The 16,751-nt window shown below is 38.7% G+C and overlaps 1 protein-coding gene across 3 annotated transcripts in view; it reads left to right on the top strand.

Annotated features, from left to right (window-relative positions):
- LOC149661230 (protein turtle-like) overlaps positions 1–16,751 on the top strand; it is a 444,653-nt gene that overhangs the window by 89,669 nt on the left and 338,233 nt on the right. Inside the window, exons 1-2 of one of the 3 annotated variants that reach the window (XM_089842696.1) lie at positions 895–1,278; positions 1,426–1,503. The exons of 1 other annotated variant lie outside the window; for it this stretch is intronic. In XM_089842696.1, the coding sequence (XP_089698822.1) occupies positions 1,452–1,503 (52 nt within the window). In that variant the 5' untranslated portion in view covers positions 895–1,278; positions 1,426–1,451. Of the gene's footprint in view, positions 1–894; positions 1,279–1,425; positions 1,504–16,751 lie in introns of those variants that run through there. One more of the 3 variants, XM_089842695.1, reaches the window with a different exon arrangement.

Below are 16,751 nucleotides of genomic sequence, written 5' to 3' on the forward strand. Positions count from 1 at the left end.
TATTGATCGTTGTCTACGTCAATTTGAAAATAAAATAACAATAGAATATTCAAGTATAGTAGGCTGTGAGGGTTTTAAAGTTTGTTTAATTTTTTCATCCGACAACGGAATCCGAGATGTCACCGTTATTAAACTTCGGGGTAAATTCCCGCATCCTTTAGAAATCCAAATTTAACGGAACTGCTGCATGCAGGGCCTTCACTATTTAAACACGGAGCCCAAGGAGGAAAGGAATCGGGCTCACTATATTCCATTGCTCTCCGAGACTTTTAAAGGAATGGGGGAAGAAAGGATAGGAGATGGAGAACTGGGAGTAAGGCCTGAGAGAGAGAGGAGAGAGAGAAGATCCGCGAAAGGGGTTTTGGGTCCCGCGTGCTTGCATGCCGCATCTAGGAAACTTCTATGAGGAAAGGAAAAGAGAAACTGATGAGGGGCAGCCTGGCGGTCGTCGCCGCAACCGTCCTTCGATCGATATTTTCTCCGCCAGGAAGATTGCGAAGCGTAGGAGTCGAAAACGGCGAATAGAGCACATGTTGTTCGGCCAAGCTACGGCGCGGACTCGTTAATCGACGAAAGCTTCGCCGTTGTCGTGATTCTCTCTCTCTCTATCTCACACACACTCTCTATACAGTCTCTCCGTATTCCTCTCTCCGATATAACGTTCGCGGTATTACCTCCAAAGTAAAAATATATACTATTTAAAACTACTTTAATTAAAATAAAAACCGAAAAAAAAAACAAAAAACAACGCGACTTTCGACGCGAGCGCGTTTGGTGGTGTTGCTGGTGGTAGTGATTATCCTAACGTTATCATTAAAATAAATACATCTCTCTCTCTCTCTCTCTCTCTCTCTCTCTGTCTTCATCACTCGACTAAGTGTTTGTGCTCGCGGTATATTGAAGCACCTTTTCGCGTCTCCTCATAATCGGTTATTAATCAAAAATTTACGGAATCAAAATCCGGGTAATGATCGTCTCGACAATATTTACCTTTACCCTTCTCCTAATTAAATACCTTATTACCTGAACTTCCTAAATACCCTTTCGATATAACGCGCGCGCGTGTTGTTAATAAATACTCCGGATAAAATTCAATCTACTTTAACGATTGTGCCGAAGGTGTAATTGTTTTTTTCTTGAAAAAGTGGTGTGCTCTTGTTTTAGTGTGCCGAATAACGGAATTTAAAACGTCATAATATTAAGGAGTGCGTATAATACGAATTTGCGACGTTTTCGTGTCCTCCTTTTCGATTTCGATCATCCTTTTTGGCTTTGTAGGTGCGGATATATTATTTTACCACCTAATTAGGCCTAAAATACGTTGTATATATATATATTTTTCGACGCGTTGACGTATACGAGTTTTGTTTTAAAAAAAAAGGGTTTCTTCCATTTTTCTAAACTTTATTCGTTTCCGATTATTAGGTTGTTATTAACGAAGAGGAATAACGATGCATTTTGGTCGAAAGCTACTCTTTATCATGTTTCTCGACCAGATTCGAGGTAAGTACATTTTAATATCTACATTCTTCAGTCCATATCGTTCTTTTCGGTGTTTGTCAATTTGTCATATTTTGGACGGGAAAATTGCCAAAGTGTTTATTTATTTATTTATTGAATTGTTTTCTATCGTTAATATTATACAACTACATTGGTATACCAAGTCTTTGATGGCTGAAGTCACGTGTGCTTGGAATTAGTGTCTTATTGTTTGAGAGTTTGAACGTATTATTCATAAGCCGGTAAATGGTTAAGTAATTGATCAAAAAACGTGTAGGATAATGATAGCGCTATTTAAACGTAAGAAGTTTCAAGTTTGGCACGAGACAAATCGCTCGTGATGTTTCATTGTATTTTCCAATGAACAATCTTAACATGTACACAAGTTATTTCGCGAGATTGAAGTGCAGAACGTTAGAGTTTCTCCGTCATTTTATTATGTGTCGTTTTCTTAAACTGTACACGATCTTGACAGGAAATTTTATGCAAATGAATTGGTAATTCAAATGCGTAATCAAATTGAATCTCAATCAATCCAATTGAGATCCAGGATCACTCCGTAATTTTTTGTTCAAATCCCTTGTGGGTAGGAAATTCGAAAATGATAGCGATTGCGTTCTGTTGGAATTTGTGACAATATGAGTATTCGATTTTAAAACAATCCACACGGGGAGGGACTTGTATAACCGTTCTACGTGCTGCTAAGGAGTAAAGTGCACTGGGAAACGAGCAATGAGGGAATGACGTTTTTTAACGGGATGGAAGCCCAAAATTCCCAAAATAAAAGAAAAAACGAAAACGAACGTTCCCATGGGAGGGGATATAGAAAAAAGATCCCGCGAAACCCTTCGAAGTTGTTCGACGGGGAAAGAAAAACCGTCGTCCAAAACCAATGGCAATCACGAGCGTGGTTTTTATTTGTTCCCAGCAGCAAGTGTAATATCAAAATCCCCGAATACACGCCATAAGCCACGAGACCTAGCTATTTCGATACCCCACTTACGCAGGCGCCGCCTTTACAACATTTTTGGGCTTTTCTTACGTATAGGATAAAACTAGACGTCGCAGAAAAAAAGTTAAAGTCGTATACCGATTCTTAGCCAGCTCGTTTTGATAGGCTTTCTTTTCCTTATATTGTTTTTTATTTTCAAAGTCTTTCTTATTTCGAATGTTTTTTTTCTTCTCGCTATTTTTCCACTCGTCCAAAGAATGATTGCAGTTATACGGGATCAGTTTGGTAAAAGAAAAAGCTTAATGGTTTAATACCTTGAGCTCTAATGTTCCTCCGATAATAGTTGTCGCCCATAGGGTACCATCGATTCTTATAGGGATTCTAAGAAAATGTATAACTACGTAGAAAAGAGGATGCTATTCCCACTTTTTTATACAAAAAGGTTTTATTTTATTTTTCTTATTGCAGTCTATTATAGAATTCTTTTGTGACCCATTGGCTATGCTTTTCCGAAACTCCTCTAAATGTAAATAGACCTCCGGGAATTTTCGCAGACTTTAAGCTTTTAGATTTTTAGATATTTAAATATTTACACCGTGAAATTTTAAAATCCCTCTTTTCTTTTTCTTCTTTTCCTCTTTATATAAATTGTACAGTCGGTTTTTAAAATTCCTTTTAATCAATATTTAAATGGTCTCGTAACTAAGGTTATTCTTATTTTAGAAATATGTTGGTATTTTGTTAATTTATTATACAGAGGCCTTGTTGAAATTGACTTATAATATTGAAGACAGGGTTCGTACATTAGAAAGCTTCTTCAATTTAAAATTATGCGAGTGAAAATATATTAGAAGTACTTTTGTAGGTATCAGAAAAGTTGCGAATGGGGTTTTGGAAATTATCTATGAACCCTGTTGATCTAATCCTTAATGGGTCAAAATGATCATGTATGGAACTTTATATTACCATTTTTCCTCGACTAATTCACCAGTAAGCTAAAATAGGGCGTAAGATTTTAAAGCTAATATTCCTCATCTTTCATCCCGGAGAGATTTCCAAGAGTTGGACAATTTCCCCTTGAATTAATTCGCAAAATCCAGACTTTTAACACTAAAACTTCGAGACCTCTTTCGTATATCGAATACGCAAACTTCCGACTCGCTCACTTTCCTTCAGTATTTTCCCCTTTCCCATTTTGCAAAGCATTTATAAATTCGTTTCGTAAAACTGATGACGTTTGGAATATAATTTATAGTCTATTCTAAATGAACAGTTTTATTTTTGAACTATTTGAATAGATGACAACATTGGGCTTGGACTATTTTAGGAACGAAATTCGAGCCAAGTTTTCTCTGCCTATTGATTAATAAAACGAAGAGGATAAAGCATATGATTGTCGATATATTTCGATAAGGTCTATTGCCTATCCTATTAAGGTCGTCGTTTATTATTGGCGGTGAAAACTCGAAGGAAATACGAGGATTAATTAATTAGGCCTCGGTCTTTGCGGGGCAGCGGAGCTAAGGGATTATGTTAACTTGGTAAAGGCGCGTTCTATAACGTTTTGCGAGCAAACAACCGAGAGGCTTCTCTTTATATTTACCGAGTTCGAATTTCTCGGCGCGTGTTGAAAACGTATCGGTCTCGTGGATGAAACGTGTTCAGTGACAACATCTTCTCGCTGTTCCTATACACATTGCTTTTATAGTAATTTACGCAACCTTTCCAAGAATATTGAACTATGTATGCGTTGTAGCTTGATTCTTGAACGGATTCAGGATACCATAAGAACGTGGAATGGTAACATTGTCCCCTGGTACCATGAAGTCATACTTCTTTCGAAAACCGTTACCGCCTTCAGTCTAGGTAACGCCTTAAAATCTGTTTTTAGCGCCATCGGTGGGTTATAAATCTATTAAAGTGGCAAGTATCACATTCCGCTTCTCTGGCCTTAAGCCTTGGCGTTATACGGCAAAGTTTGGGAAATCCGTTGTACTGACTTTGTCCCAGATAAATCAGGCTCTCTAATAGAGCTATTTCAGTGGGGGAAAAATTTCGTCTGCTACAAAAATTGGACCTGCCTTTGAGTGTAGGGCGGCCATTTTATGAGGGTTTTCTCTATGGGCAAATAGCATTGGTGACGTAGCCATTACCCCCTCTGAAATAGCTCTATAGAAAAATCTAGATTCTTTATAACCACTCTTTTTAAATATATCAGTTCATCATTAACGATTTTAACAAGCTTTTTCTTGACACCGACACCAACACTCCTAGACCTAGGAGACTCCATTATCCATATTCCCAAAAATAGGCCCCTCCCTCATATTGCGAAAAGTATGACTTCATGGCGCCAGCACTACCTTGTTTCAACGTTCTTATGGTATCCTGAATCCGTTCTTGGTATAATCCCAAGCTACAACAGCTTAATTTTTTAGTGCAATAACACTATTCTTTCGTGGTAATATTGAGTTAATTCATATCCTTAGCAGGATAAATAACTACTCAGCACCGAAAGATCGTGTTTACAATTTTGTTGCATTATAAACAACTTTGTTATCGAGTCTGGAGTGTAAACGTACGTAACAAAAAGTAAAATTTGCATAAACCAAAAACACGCGGGAAGTTATAGGAATTGGTTTGACCTATAGGTGTATACGTAGACGTTGTTGAAAATAGCAAGCGCGCCTTCCTTCTCTTTAAGCTCAAAAGTTTACGACTATTTCTCTTCTTTTTCCGAAGACCAGTGAGTAGGTGAAAGGGAAGAGGAAACCCCGGGCGTAATAACGGAGTAGATAAGAGAAATGGATGCCGCCTTATTGCCGCGATCCCTAATACTCCTTCAAAGTTTCTCTGGGCTCATAATAGTTTCCTTTTACATCTACCAGCTTGGAATATGAAAGTCTTCGGTGCTCGGGCGAAAAGGGACCCCCCAAAAAAAGATACTTTTTTTCTTACCCAAAGATCCTGGTTATTTTTTATTTCCCGGCGCTGGTAGGAAGGATGTTCCTTCGACCTATTTTTATCCAACGGATCTCCTAAAGGGTTGTACATACTCCGGATGAGACAACGCGCGGGCTGGTCCGGCTACCGCCGTTTTCTGGCTTTTCTCTAATTTTTACCCCGCGAGACACTGGCGGGGCGTCTTTCCCGCCTCTTCCATCTCCTTCCCGCTCTTTTTCTCCTCATCCAGAGAATTATATTTTCCCCTCCAAGATCATACCATTACGAAGCTAGGGGATGAGTAAAGTTTTCCCTTTGAAATAGTATTGTAACGGCTTTGATCGCGTTAGGTTTTTGCGATGAAAATGGGATGGCTCCGGGTTTACGTACATCTCCGTGGGCAAGCTCTCATTCCATCTGTCCTCGCGGTGAACCTTTAAGGCGTTTTAGGAGTTAATTAAACCGAAATTATCGTAATTTTGTACAAACTCGTTTAACACTCTCGTTTAATAAGCAGGGTAAATATTTATTATTTCGATGCAGACTGTGATATTATTCAGTTTACCACGTTTCCTCTTTTTGCTCTAGCATTCCGGGTAAATGACTTTGAATTTATCAACTTCTGTCATACGATGGTAAAGTGGGAGTCGCGAGATTTGATATCGGACATTTTGCTCTCGCGCCGTCCTCGGTCCTCATTACTGTTCGACCTTCGATCCCTAGCAAGCGGGCCAAATCACTGCGGGGGCGAGGGGAGGAAGGCTTTATATTCGAAAAACGGGATCTGCCGAAAGAAAAAATCATCCCTATACATCTATCCAATATAGAACGGTCTCACCGCGGGCTTAACGGTCAGCCGAGCCGAGTCTTTTCTCGGATAGATCAAGCCCAGCGTGGACCCACCCGGGTTTTTAGTTTATCTGGAAATAGGGGTCACCCTTCTTTATTCCTGGCATCGGACCTAGGTTATCCTTCTCCTAAGTAGATCTAATCCGTCGCGTGTTGGGTTTTGGAGAAAGGGAATTAGAAGAAGCCGTCGTGTAGAGAGAAGACTCGTTAATCACGATAGTTGTTGGGCGCCTGGAGTTAGAGCCGAGACCGGACCATCCCTTCCTATCTTCCTTCTTTCGCGTGTATCTTCCGTTACTTTTCTCCTTTGGCTGTACGCGCTACACCCCAACGTACCAAACGTAGGTACCCATTTCTTCGTGTTTCTAATTACATCGGGGGATATCTTTAGCGAATAAAAGGAGCGCTTCTGGCCAGGTTGGTCCCGCGGCGCGCGTTTTAACTTCCCCACCAATTAATGTCTTCCTATTTGCTTTTCTCGGTTCACCTTTTTGCTTAGTTCATGGTTTCTACCTATCCCGTTTTAGAGACGAAAGTTAAAAGCTTTTTCCAGTCGTGTAGGCCGAAGAGAAAGATAGAGGAGAGGAGAGGAGGGAAAGTGAGGAACGGATGCTGATAAATAATTTACCTTTGGTTTTAATTCGGGTATTAAGACGGCTCATTAAATTCTCGAGGGTTCTCGAGTGAGCGATTGGTTAGGTTTTTGGGTGGGACTGATGTACGTATGACTTTCTTCCATTGCACGAGAGACGTTTTTCTTTCCTCGCACGCGCGCGATCGTGGACGCGTAACGAACGGCCGACTAGCTCCGGGGTTCTAGAAGGATGGTTAGCCGCGTACACCATTGTGCCCGGAAGATTTTTCACTCGATTCATCATCTTCTCTCGTCTCGAGGAACCAGAAGATTTCCCTCTTCACCACTCTCTCTTCTCTCTTGTAGCCCTTTTCAACGCGGTTATGCCGGACTATACGCTATACTACAACCATCCCGGTCTCTTTGGGTGGTCGCTCTTTTCATCTTATAATTCATTTTTCGCGTTCTCGAACGATGTCTATCTTTTGACGCAATCACCAATTTGTCAACGCAAACTCGACGGGGCTTTCCAATTTTGTTTGTTTTTACCGTATCTACCACGAAACAAAGCAACCAACCATTACTATTGGATTAACATCGCGAATTTATTAAATGTTCTCTAGCATATTCTATCGCTGCGATTGTTTCATAAACGTTATTTACTGATGGGATACTTTCTCGCCTTGACAACGATAAATGTTCGAGGAGGATAAATGGTTGCGTATTCCTCTTTTGTACTCAGCCGGGGCTCATAGAAAATGGGAATGAATTTCACGGAAAGTTACGAGGGTGTATATCGTTTAATATTTTAGACGCGGAGAACAAATGATGCCGGATTGAACCGTCCGCCCATCTTTTGTCCGGCCAGAACCGACTTTTCATTCATTTTCTTAAAAGTAAACGTCACCCAATATGTCTGGCTGGGCTGAGAAGATTGCGTCCTTCTTAGTATTCCGTTCACCCGGAAGAAAACGCAGGGGGCTGGGAGACAATTTCGCATAAAGGGTCATTATCCTTACTTGGGGAAGAATACGTAGCGCCTAAAGACAGGTAGAACATACCCAATAAAGAGTGGGTGTCCACCTATAGTCGTATACCTTTTCAAGTCGTATAGTATATTGGTCTCTCGATCTCCCTTGGCTTTTAGTAACGACAGGGATAACAAAATCGCTGACGGGGCCCGAGATTGTCTTAATCCGCTCGAATGTCTTTTGGGAGTGACGTTTTTACGTTCTTCGCTTCTCGCCACTTTGAAAATTACGATCCCTTTTATACTACGCGCTCGGTTGCGGCCCAACTACGATGACGTTACCCACCACGCGTCATAGCTTTTTCTAAGCAAGCAACCCCACCGTTGCCGAGCCATCATTCTTGTACGGTCTGCCCCGCACCAGCTATAAAGAATAACGATTTTTTATCTTTATTTTTACCCCTTCTTTATACTGGAAATCTTCTTTTCTTTCTTCTCTGGCCAATCTGTAAGCTTTATAATGTTCCCCGGAACGCGTGCTTGCTAGCTTCGCGATTAAAATAAAAGTCAGCCACCCCTTCCTCGGTTCTCCCCGATCATATTTGCGGGTAAAGTAAAACCGTATATACGTTGATGCTTCCCTTATACGCGGAAAGAGAGTAACTTAGCTAAATTGACTGGCATTGTGCTGCTGGCTTTAATAAAGACGACAGGCTACCTCCTCCCCATCTTCTTTAGACGTACCGTCCGTGTGTTTTGGGAGATTTACGGGGATATGGGGGGTATGGAAACATTATCCCGCCTATATTCTCTGTTCTAACACTAAACCTACCCGCCTTTTCTTACCGTTTTCCCGCCATCCGTGACGGTAACGCTTGGCTTGAGAGATGAAGTAGCTCGCTCGATGTAAAATTAAATTCCAACATCCCCACGCGTATCTTCCCTCCGCGTTCTTATAAAGTTTGTAAAAAGTGGCGTAATGTTATTTGCCATTACACCTTCATCTTTGTTTAAAATATCTTTGAAACCTTTTGTATAGGCAGGAGATATCTTAATTCCCGATGCGTGAGCCAAGGCTTAACTCAAGATTTTGACCCAGATTTGTCAGTTGAAAATCGAGCGTTAAGTTTAGGCATAGCACCGGGAATAGCTCGTTCCATAAAATGCGGTAGAAGTGATTTCCCCCCTGTTCCAGGCAAGGTGGGAATCTATGACAAAACTGAGCCACAGCGTATTTTTAACGCCACAAAACGAATTCTTCCAATCCATTCGTTTCTAATTATTTCTTCTTTTGGGAAAAGATGGAAACTAACACCCTCCGAAGACACATTATTGCTGTAACAATTTGGGATACAACATGTATTACCCGTCTTTCTGTTATTACTCATTTTCAAAACAATCCCCGACCGATGACCCGCGAGCAGACGACATAAATGAATCTTACGTTGACTGGCAGCCATGTTTACTATAATTCCCCTAAAAAGCAAGGACCAGGCTTGGAAATAAGGTTTATTTCTGAACTAGTCCCCCGGACCAGTGACCCCTTATGTCTTAAATATGAAACTGGTCCCGGGACCAGTGACCCTTCCCCAATTTATTTTTTCTACTGGTCCTAGGACTTGTGGTCGTTCTCTTTTCCTAAAAAAATCTCTCTCGGCTTAGGGTTGTATTACACCTGGACTCCTGAAGTCGAAATTTATGTTAATAAAAGTAGGAATTAATAAACTAGTCATTGAGACCAGTGACCCTCGCGTTTTGAATAAAAAAAGTGGTCCAAGCTATTAATAAACTGGTTTTTGACCTATAAACCTGTCTTATTTCCTAGCCTGGCAAGGACTACATGAATAACGACAGTTTCCCGTCCAACATCTAATAGGATACAGCCTCCATGTTACGTCTATGACAGAATTTTATGGAACGAGCTATTCAGATGGATTGTTAATACGTATCAAACGTTAACTGATACTAAACTAGTAGAAACGTCCCTTTAATTTTTAAGCCTTGTTTTGAATTTTCGCGCGCTTTATCAATTGATGACGTTTCTGGAAATGTTAATCCATATTGAGAAATCAACACGATTAATTTTGCCAATATATGACGACCTCAATTGAAACGCAATTTGTTGATAAATTATTAATGTGAATGAGAATACCTGCACAAACTGTGATCGAAATAATTTAGTAGAATGGAATATCATCGCTTTCCAGTTAGCGTATAATCGGATAAGTGAAGTTTAAAAATCCTTTTTTGTAAAAAAAGCGCATATTGATGGATAAACTAAGTTTTAAGTATGTTTCATCCGCTTCTCGCAAATATTTAACGCGTTGAGGGGAAAAGGGACTCCTGTTATTCGGCGATACGAACCCAAGCCAGATTACCCGCTCTAGGAATGCTGGCCGCTTTTTATGAAGGAAGATTTTTGTCAGCCTCAAAGTACTTCGCTGGCTCGCCTTGCCACTGCACAATTGAAAAAAGATGTATATATATATATAAGGTATAGAAAACCGTCGCTCTGCCGGTAGCTTAACGCGACCTCTATTCATCCCATAGCTATGGTTTTCTAGTAGCCTGAAGCGAACTCGGCGTTGCGTTCGAAGGATAGAAAAGGATTTTTGGAAGAGGAGAGAGAGCGAGAGAAAAAAATTCTTCTTTCTATTAGGATGATTTATAGAAACCTCTACTCGTTTCTAGCGGGCCGACTCAGTGTCTACTTATACGCGACGCGTCAATGCTTATACCCTTAAAGGGTACCAGAAACGAGACCAACGACAGAGCGAGAGAGAGGGGAGAGCTGGTTGACTAGAAAAGCGGAGAGAGAGAGAGAAGAAAAAAATAATAAATCTTGAAGCTTTCCTCTTAACTTTAGGACCTTTTGTTGTCCCATCTTTTCTTAAGTCTTACTTTGACAAAAGAGTTTTAAAAGAGAGCGAAAGAAAAAATAGATATCGAAATATAAAAGGGGGGTTTTAACATTTAAGTATACTTTATATTTCAGCCAAGCGAGAAATATCCACAACCATTTGTATATTTATTTTAAATTTTTAGGCCATATTTTTCGAAAATTTGTAAATCTAGAAGGAACAGGCAATGAACTCGTTTTTACTAAAATGAGCTTTTAGGGGTTATTCTCGTGAATCTAATTTTAAACAGTGACGATTCTAATCTCTCCTGTAGCAGGCTGAGGCTCCGGTTTTGTATTTCAAAATCTGTATAAAGTTTTCATATCCCCTAGGCCTACGAAGGTTTTATATAAAAATCCATGAAAACATTTAAATTAAATTAAATTAAAATTTTTATGGATTTATTTGCTTCCGAATTTATCTCTGTATTTAATTTATATATAAGAAGGGATAGATTTAATTTTAAATCTATCCCTGATATAAGTTTGTGAATATTAAAATTGGTGAATAACCCCTAGCGTAGGTCTTTTTTCGTAGCAGTGATGTTAAGCGGGGTAAACATTTCTACAGGCGCTGTATTGAAAATGTACTGAATCGTTTCACCCCGAATGTGGGCTTTTCCTAAAACATTCCTTTTCGTTATTTACTGTTTTTAAAGAATTCTGGTTAATTTTTTACATATTACGTTGCAGACCTAATATTTATATATTGGAATATTTGATGAACTTTCAAATTTCCTTTTTCTTTAGACTGAATTCGATATTTGATAGAATTTATATTACGGAATTAAATTTGTTTTATACAAATCGGACTCCGATAATATGGTTCTTTTTTCTAAACCGCGATCCTAAAAATATATTAAGTTTGGAGACGGAAAATTCGTAGCAAAATGTTCACTTTATTTATTTTTTCTTGAGACATAATGGTTTAAATGATAACCGTTTCTATTTTTCAACAAAGAATCGTTTGCTTAATACAACGATATCAGGATGTTTTGATATCATTTTGTACAGGATACAGCATCTTCAGAAACAATTCCCAAAACGTACTTAAGAACACTTTCCTCTGATATAGCAAGAAGTAATAGCGTCATCTGTTTCCTCTTTTTTCATCTTCTTCTATTGCTAAGGCTCTTACATTAAAAAAAAAATACCATTTTATAAGAAGGAAAGGGGTTTAATACATAAAACATATCACCCGCAAAGTTTTATACGAGAAACAATTTGATAACTTTCTCGAAAGCATTTGATACAAAGGCTTAAATATTTTGGATGTATAACATTGTCTTAATTATCCTTAATACTTTGAGTTACTTTACGTTTGTTTTTGTCACTGGTAACTTAACACTATACCTTAATAGAACGGCCTATTTCTAAATATAAAAGTAAAATATTTAATAAAATAAATGATCTCTTATTACAAAATAATTAGGATTTAATTACCTCTCTCAGCCAGGCGTAAGAGGTTCGGACTAGCAGACGCCACTTAACCAATGGCGGCACAGTAGTCTTTGTTTCAAAGATTAGTTAAATTCGAATTATTTTGTAATAAGATCTCATTTTTTATAAAGAGCAAATTATTGATATCGTCTCCGGGGTATAAATCAAAATTTCCTGAAAATTCATTTTACCAATAGGTATCTGAATTTTTTATGAAAATAGAGTGTGTCAATTTTCCTCTCTCTCTCTCTCTCTTGTTTTGTAAAAACAAAAAAAACTCTCTCTCTCTCTCTCGCTATTTCCTAGCTAATATTTGTCTCAATCGAAATGATTTAAAATGGAGAAATCCAGTTTGGCGAATATGGTTAATAAATGAGATGAAATAATTAATGAAGAAGCTGAGGTTTTGATTTTAAGTTTCTAAACTTTCTCTATCAACCAAGATTTTCCCCTAAAGCTAGAATAGATCTGCAGCGGCAATAAGATAGGTTGTTTACAGGTTTCAAAAAAACGATTTAGAAAAAATATATATATATAAATTTAATTTGAAACCTTATATTTGAAAGAAATTCAGAAATTTGTATCAAATATATGGAGTAAAAAACTAGGAAATAGATTTTATAAAAAGAGCACTTAAAACTAACTCAATTCAAAGTAAAAACGATTTTATGGGATCGAATTACTAAAAAGTGAATTTATTTTCAATTTAGTTTGTCCTTTTTTATTTTTGTTTTTTCCCTTTGGCCTTTTCCGATTTAGAGAAGCTCTAGAAGTTCTCGTTTCGAGTCTTTACTGTCTTGGGAATATCTTATATAACAAAGGTTAAATATGAATGTATTCGTTTCTCTTAAGGCACGAGAACGTTTCGAAAACGTACACTCCTGTTATAATAGAACTTCCAAAATTCAGGAAGGCGTTGAATAAATTCGTCTTAGGGTTAGCGAAGGAAGCTCTATCGTATTCCCTATTAAGTTTAAAATCTCCAATGACTAAACTTAAGTTAACGCGCGTTTTCCTACGCGAATCCTTACATATTTAACGAAAGTTAGGAACGTGATTTTCCAGCAGCAGCAGCAGTGTAGAACTTGGCCTACTCTACTATTTATGACCAAACGTTCATTCCGAGAGAAATCGCTTTTAGAAATGTCGAAAGCGGCGGTTCTCATTTGAGGGCTTACTTACGCCTTATTTGACCTAACTCTCTCTCTCTCTCATCGTGCTGAATCTCCGTTAAATGACTTGGAAATTTTAGGCTAAAACGACCGACTATTAAATTTTGGACGGCCGTTCTAGCTTCCCTTAAATGACGGGTGATGACTACGAAGCCAAGTATTTACTGATAAGAATGAATATTCTCTACCGGGGTTTTTTTGAAGGTCCTTTAAAGGGATGTTGAAAGCTCCGAATAACTTGTACTTAAATTGTAAGCAAAACATGCTCCATAGTATGTACGTACTCTAAGAAATTGAATGTCTGGCGGGGTTGTTTTGATTTTGTCCGGAAATAAAGTTAGCATGCAGGATGTAGTTGCGATTTGCGAATCACTTTCCCTTTATTACGAATTGCTTAGGAATCTTTTTGGGTTAATGCACCACCAAACTCTCGCGGTTGGTTCTTCTTTTTTTGTACCCCCTCTTGGTTCGCTTTTAGCTGGTCAACGAAGCGAGATGAAGAAGCGTCTTCTTAAAACGGGACGTTTTCTATCTCTTTCTCGACGTCTCTCTTAGTCGCGTTTCTTTCTTTGACTTGTTTGTTTATTTGTTCCCTTTCGGAATCCTTTTTCCAGTTCTCCTTTGGCGATTTGCCCAGCGCAGATAACCAGCCCTCACCCACGCTCGGACGTAGCTGGGTCTCCCTTGTCCCAATAGAAACCCTAAAACGGAAATGGCGTTTGGGGCCAGAGAGGGTAGAACGATCGTCTATAAAATTCTCACTGTGACTGGCTGTTCACAGGGAAAAAGAAAAAAAAAGAACACCGGCTCTTTTCATCGTCGAAGGAAAAGTGTCAGAAGGGACCTGCCTTTTCGGTACACCCTCTTAAGCCTACTCTCTTTCCTAGCTTTAATGGAACCTACTTCGTCCACAAATCATTCCTGACGCCTAATTATTCAGAGCGCGCTATAACGTCTCTTCCCCTGGCAGCGTCTAAAAACGCCCCCCTTTATACGGCCCCGCTTTTGGCCCACTTTTAAATATTCATCGCGGTTAGGCCCCGGATGGAAATAACGTCCTTCGAATACTGATATGAGAAATGTACTTTATTCCGAGCCTGAGGATTATTATATAATCCCGTTTTGATTCCAACGCGACGCCGTTACTTCCTCTTCCACCGAAACTGAATCAAAAGTGCACGGGTAGGGTAAATTGAATTTTTTTTGCTACTCCTAGCGTGAAAACCAAGAGAAATGTATAAAAATTGCGCCTTTTTGTATTAACATTTGTATTTTTATGATTTGTCACGCGCTGAACTGAACCTATTAACCGTATTCTGAAAATCATATCATTGTCTAAATTCAATGAAAGGTAAACGCGGGGAAAAGGCATAATGGCGGGAAACTCGATTTGGAGAAGGGAGTCTCGTGTAAGCTTTGTTTCTATTGGCTCTAACGATGCGCGCGCGATTTATAAACCGTGTTGTTGGTGTTATACCAGATAACAGATTTATTTTTTTTTGTAAGAACAAAGCAACGTGGTAAACGTTTAATAATTTTTAATTCTATTTTGGTTGTCGTTCTCTTTTTCGATTTGTCACTAAAGAGAGATTAGTTCTGGCAGAAGTGAGATGAGACTAGAAGTACTGAGCTAACCAAATTCTTCACTCGGCGAAAGTGAATATTCTTGATAACAAAACCAACGGTTGGCCCTCTGTTAGCGGTTTCAGAATTTACCCTCCAAAACGTGAGACGCTCGCGGTGGTAGGCGGCCGAACTAGATTCAAGGAGCCGCGTCCGTGTTCCGCGGCTTTAGGTTGAGGGGAAGGGGGTAAGAAATTTTTTTTGGGACTCGACCAATTTTTTTCTCTCAAGCGTAGGCGCTATGGAAGTGGCATAAAATCCTCAAATTTGTTCACTAGTGCCAGGATCTATTATAGAGCCCTTCACTTCTAGTCTCATCTCACTTCTGGTTTTGGGAATAACGGGGAAGAAATTTTTGTCTTTACTTCAAATTAATCTACATCTTTAATAGAGAATAAACCCATTAGTGTGGATAATAGTCGCGACGCGTGTAGCTCGCGTGCTAATGGAAAAACCTAGACACGAAACACACTGTACTTTATTATATATATATATTTTTAAAAAACAAAGAGGTGCCGGTTTATATTAGGCCTAGTTTCTCCGAATGATAATGTTTAATTTTAGCGTGGTCGCGAAGTGGGGCCCTTTGCGAGGTTACGTATAATCAATTTAGTAGAAATGCTCCACCGACATCGTGTAATAATAATTTTTGTGACCCCCTCCTTTTCTCCCCGCCTTTTCCTAAACCTCATTTGCATAATACACAAAATGTATTTTCCCAGTAATTTTTTTCGGGCTAATACTTGTTTCCATAGTATGTTTAGCTACAGCGTTCTTTTGAAGTGCGTGGAAACGTTTAATATTATTTCTCGACTGTTGTTATTATTTCTTTTTTTGACAGATGTCGTATATAAATATATATATGTTATTTTACTTTTTACGTTAGCAAATGTTTTATTTTGAGATAAAGAAAAATAGTTTTGGTATTCTGATCACGTTACCTTTTTATATAAATTCTTTCTCTCTCATTTTATCGAGATTCTAGACTTCTAGAGGCCTGTTCTATAACTTTCAAGTCGTTTTTTTTGTCCCCTTTCAAAAGCGGGAAATCAAAAGTTATGCCGAATCAGTGGCCTGTAAAATAGTTAAGTTTTTTTTCTTCTGTACTGTAACGTGAGAGAAGGTTGTGGTGGCTGCTGTAGTATGGTTTCTTATGTCAACCCCAAAGAAGATATCCAATCTGTAGCGTCATTCACATCACCTTTTCCTCCATCTTACTCCTATAGCTTGGTTTTCCGGCAGTGAACGCTAAAGCTCTTGGAAAAGAGAAAAAAAATTATACCCCCTTTTTTTATTCTAGCTACTTTAAGTTTGTTCGACGTGAATCATTTAATATATTGGGAAAAGGTAAAGAACAATACAATGTATCGAGAAAACAATGCTAGACGCTTTGATATTATTGATTCTTTCTTCGCGAACGTTTTGTAACGTTCTCCGTGACATTCACGTTTGAGTTTTCATATATTTTTATTTTATACAGAAGAGAATAGAGTAGGATTTAAGAGTTTTTCTTTACTTTTCCATCCTTTCTCTCGCGAGGTCGCTATCCATAAAGTAACGTTAAAATAGAAAATAGTCAACTTTTTCATTTCGATTCGTTCTCTCTTTTCTTTCGAGTGATCTCAGTTTGTACGTGTGTCTTGGTAGATAGGCTATGGGTTCGGGAACGCTTTTCAAAAAAAGCAATTTTTCCGACTCTTTCGTGTACCAGAAGCGCGGCCACCAGAATCTTACAGCGTGAAATTCTAAAGAGGATTTTTCTGACGTCTCATTCTAAGGACGTCATTTACTATTGAATTTTGGGAGAGATATCCATCCCCCTTTTTCTACCA

The sequence above is a fragment of the Phalangium opilio genome, unplaced genomic scaffold (genome assembly GCF_054372755.1).
Source record: "Phalangium opilio isolate 3A_F unplaced genomic scaffold, DU_Popi_V2 ptg000070l_1, whole genome shotgun sequence".
In the NCBI taxonomy this organism is placed as follows: Eukaryota; Metazoa; Arthropoda; class Arachnida; order Opiliones; family Phalangiidae; genus Phalangium; species Phalangium opilio.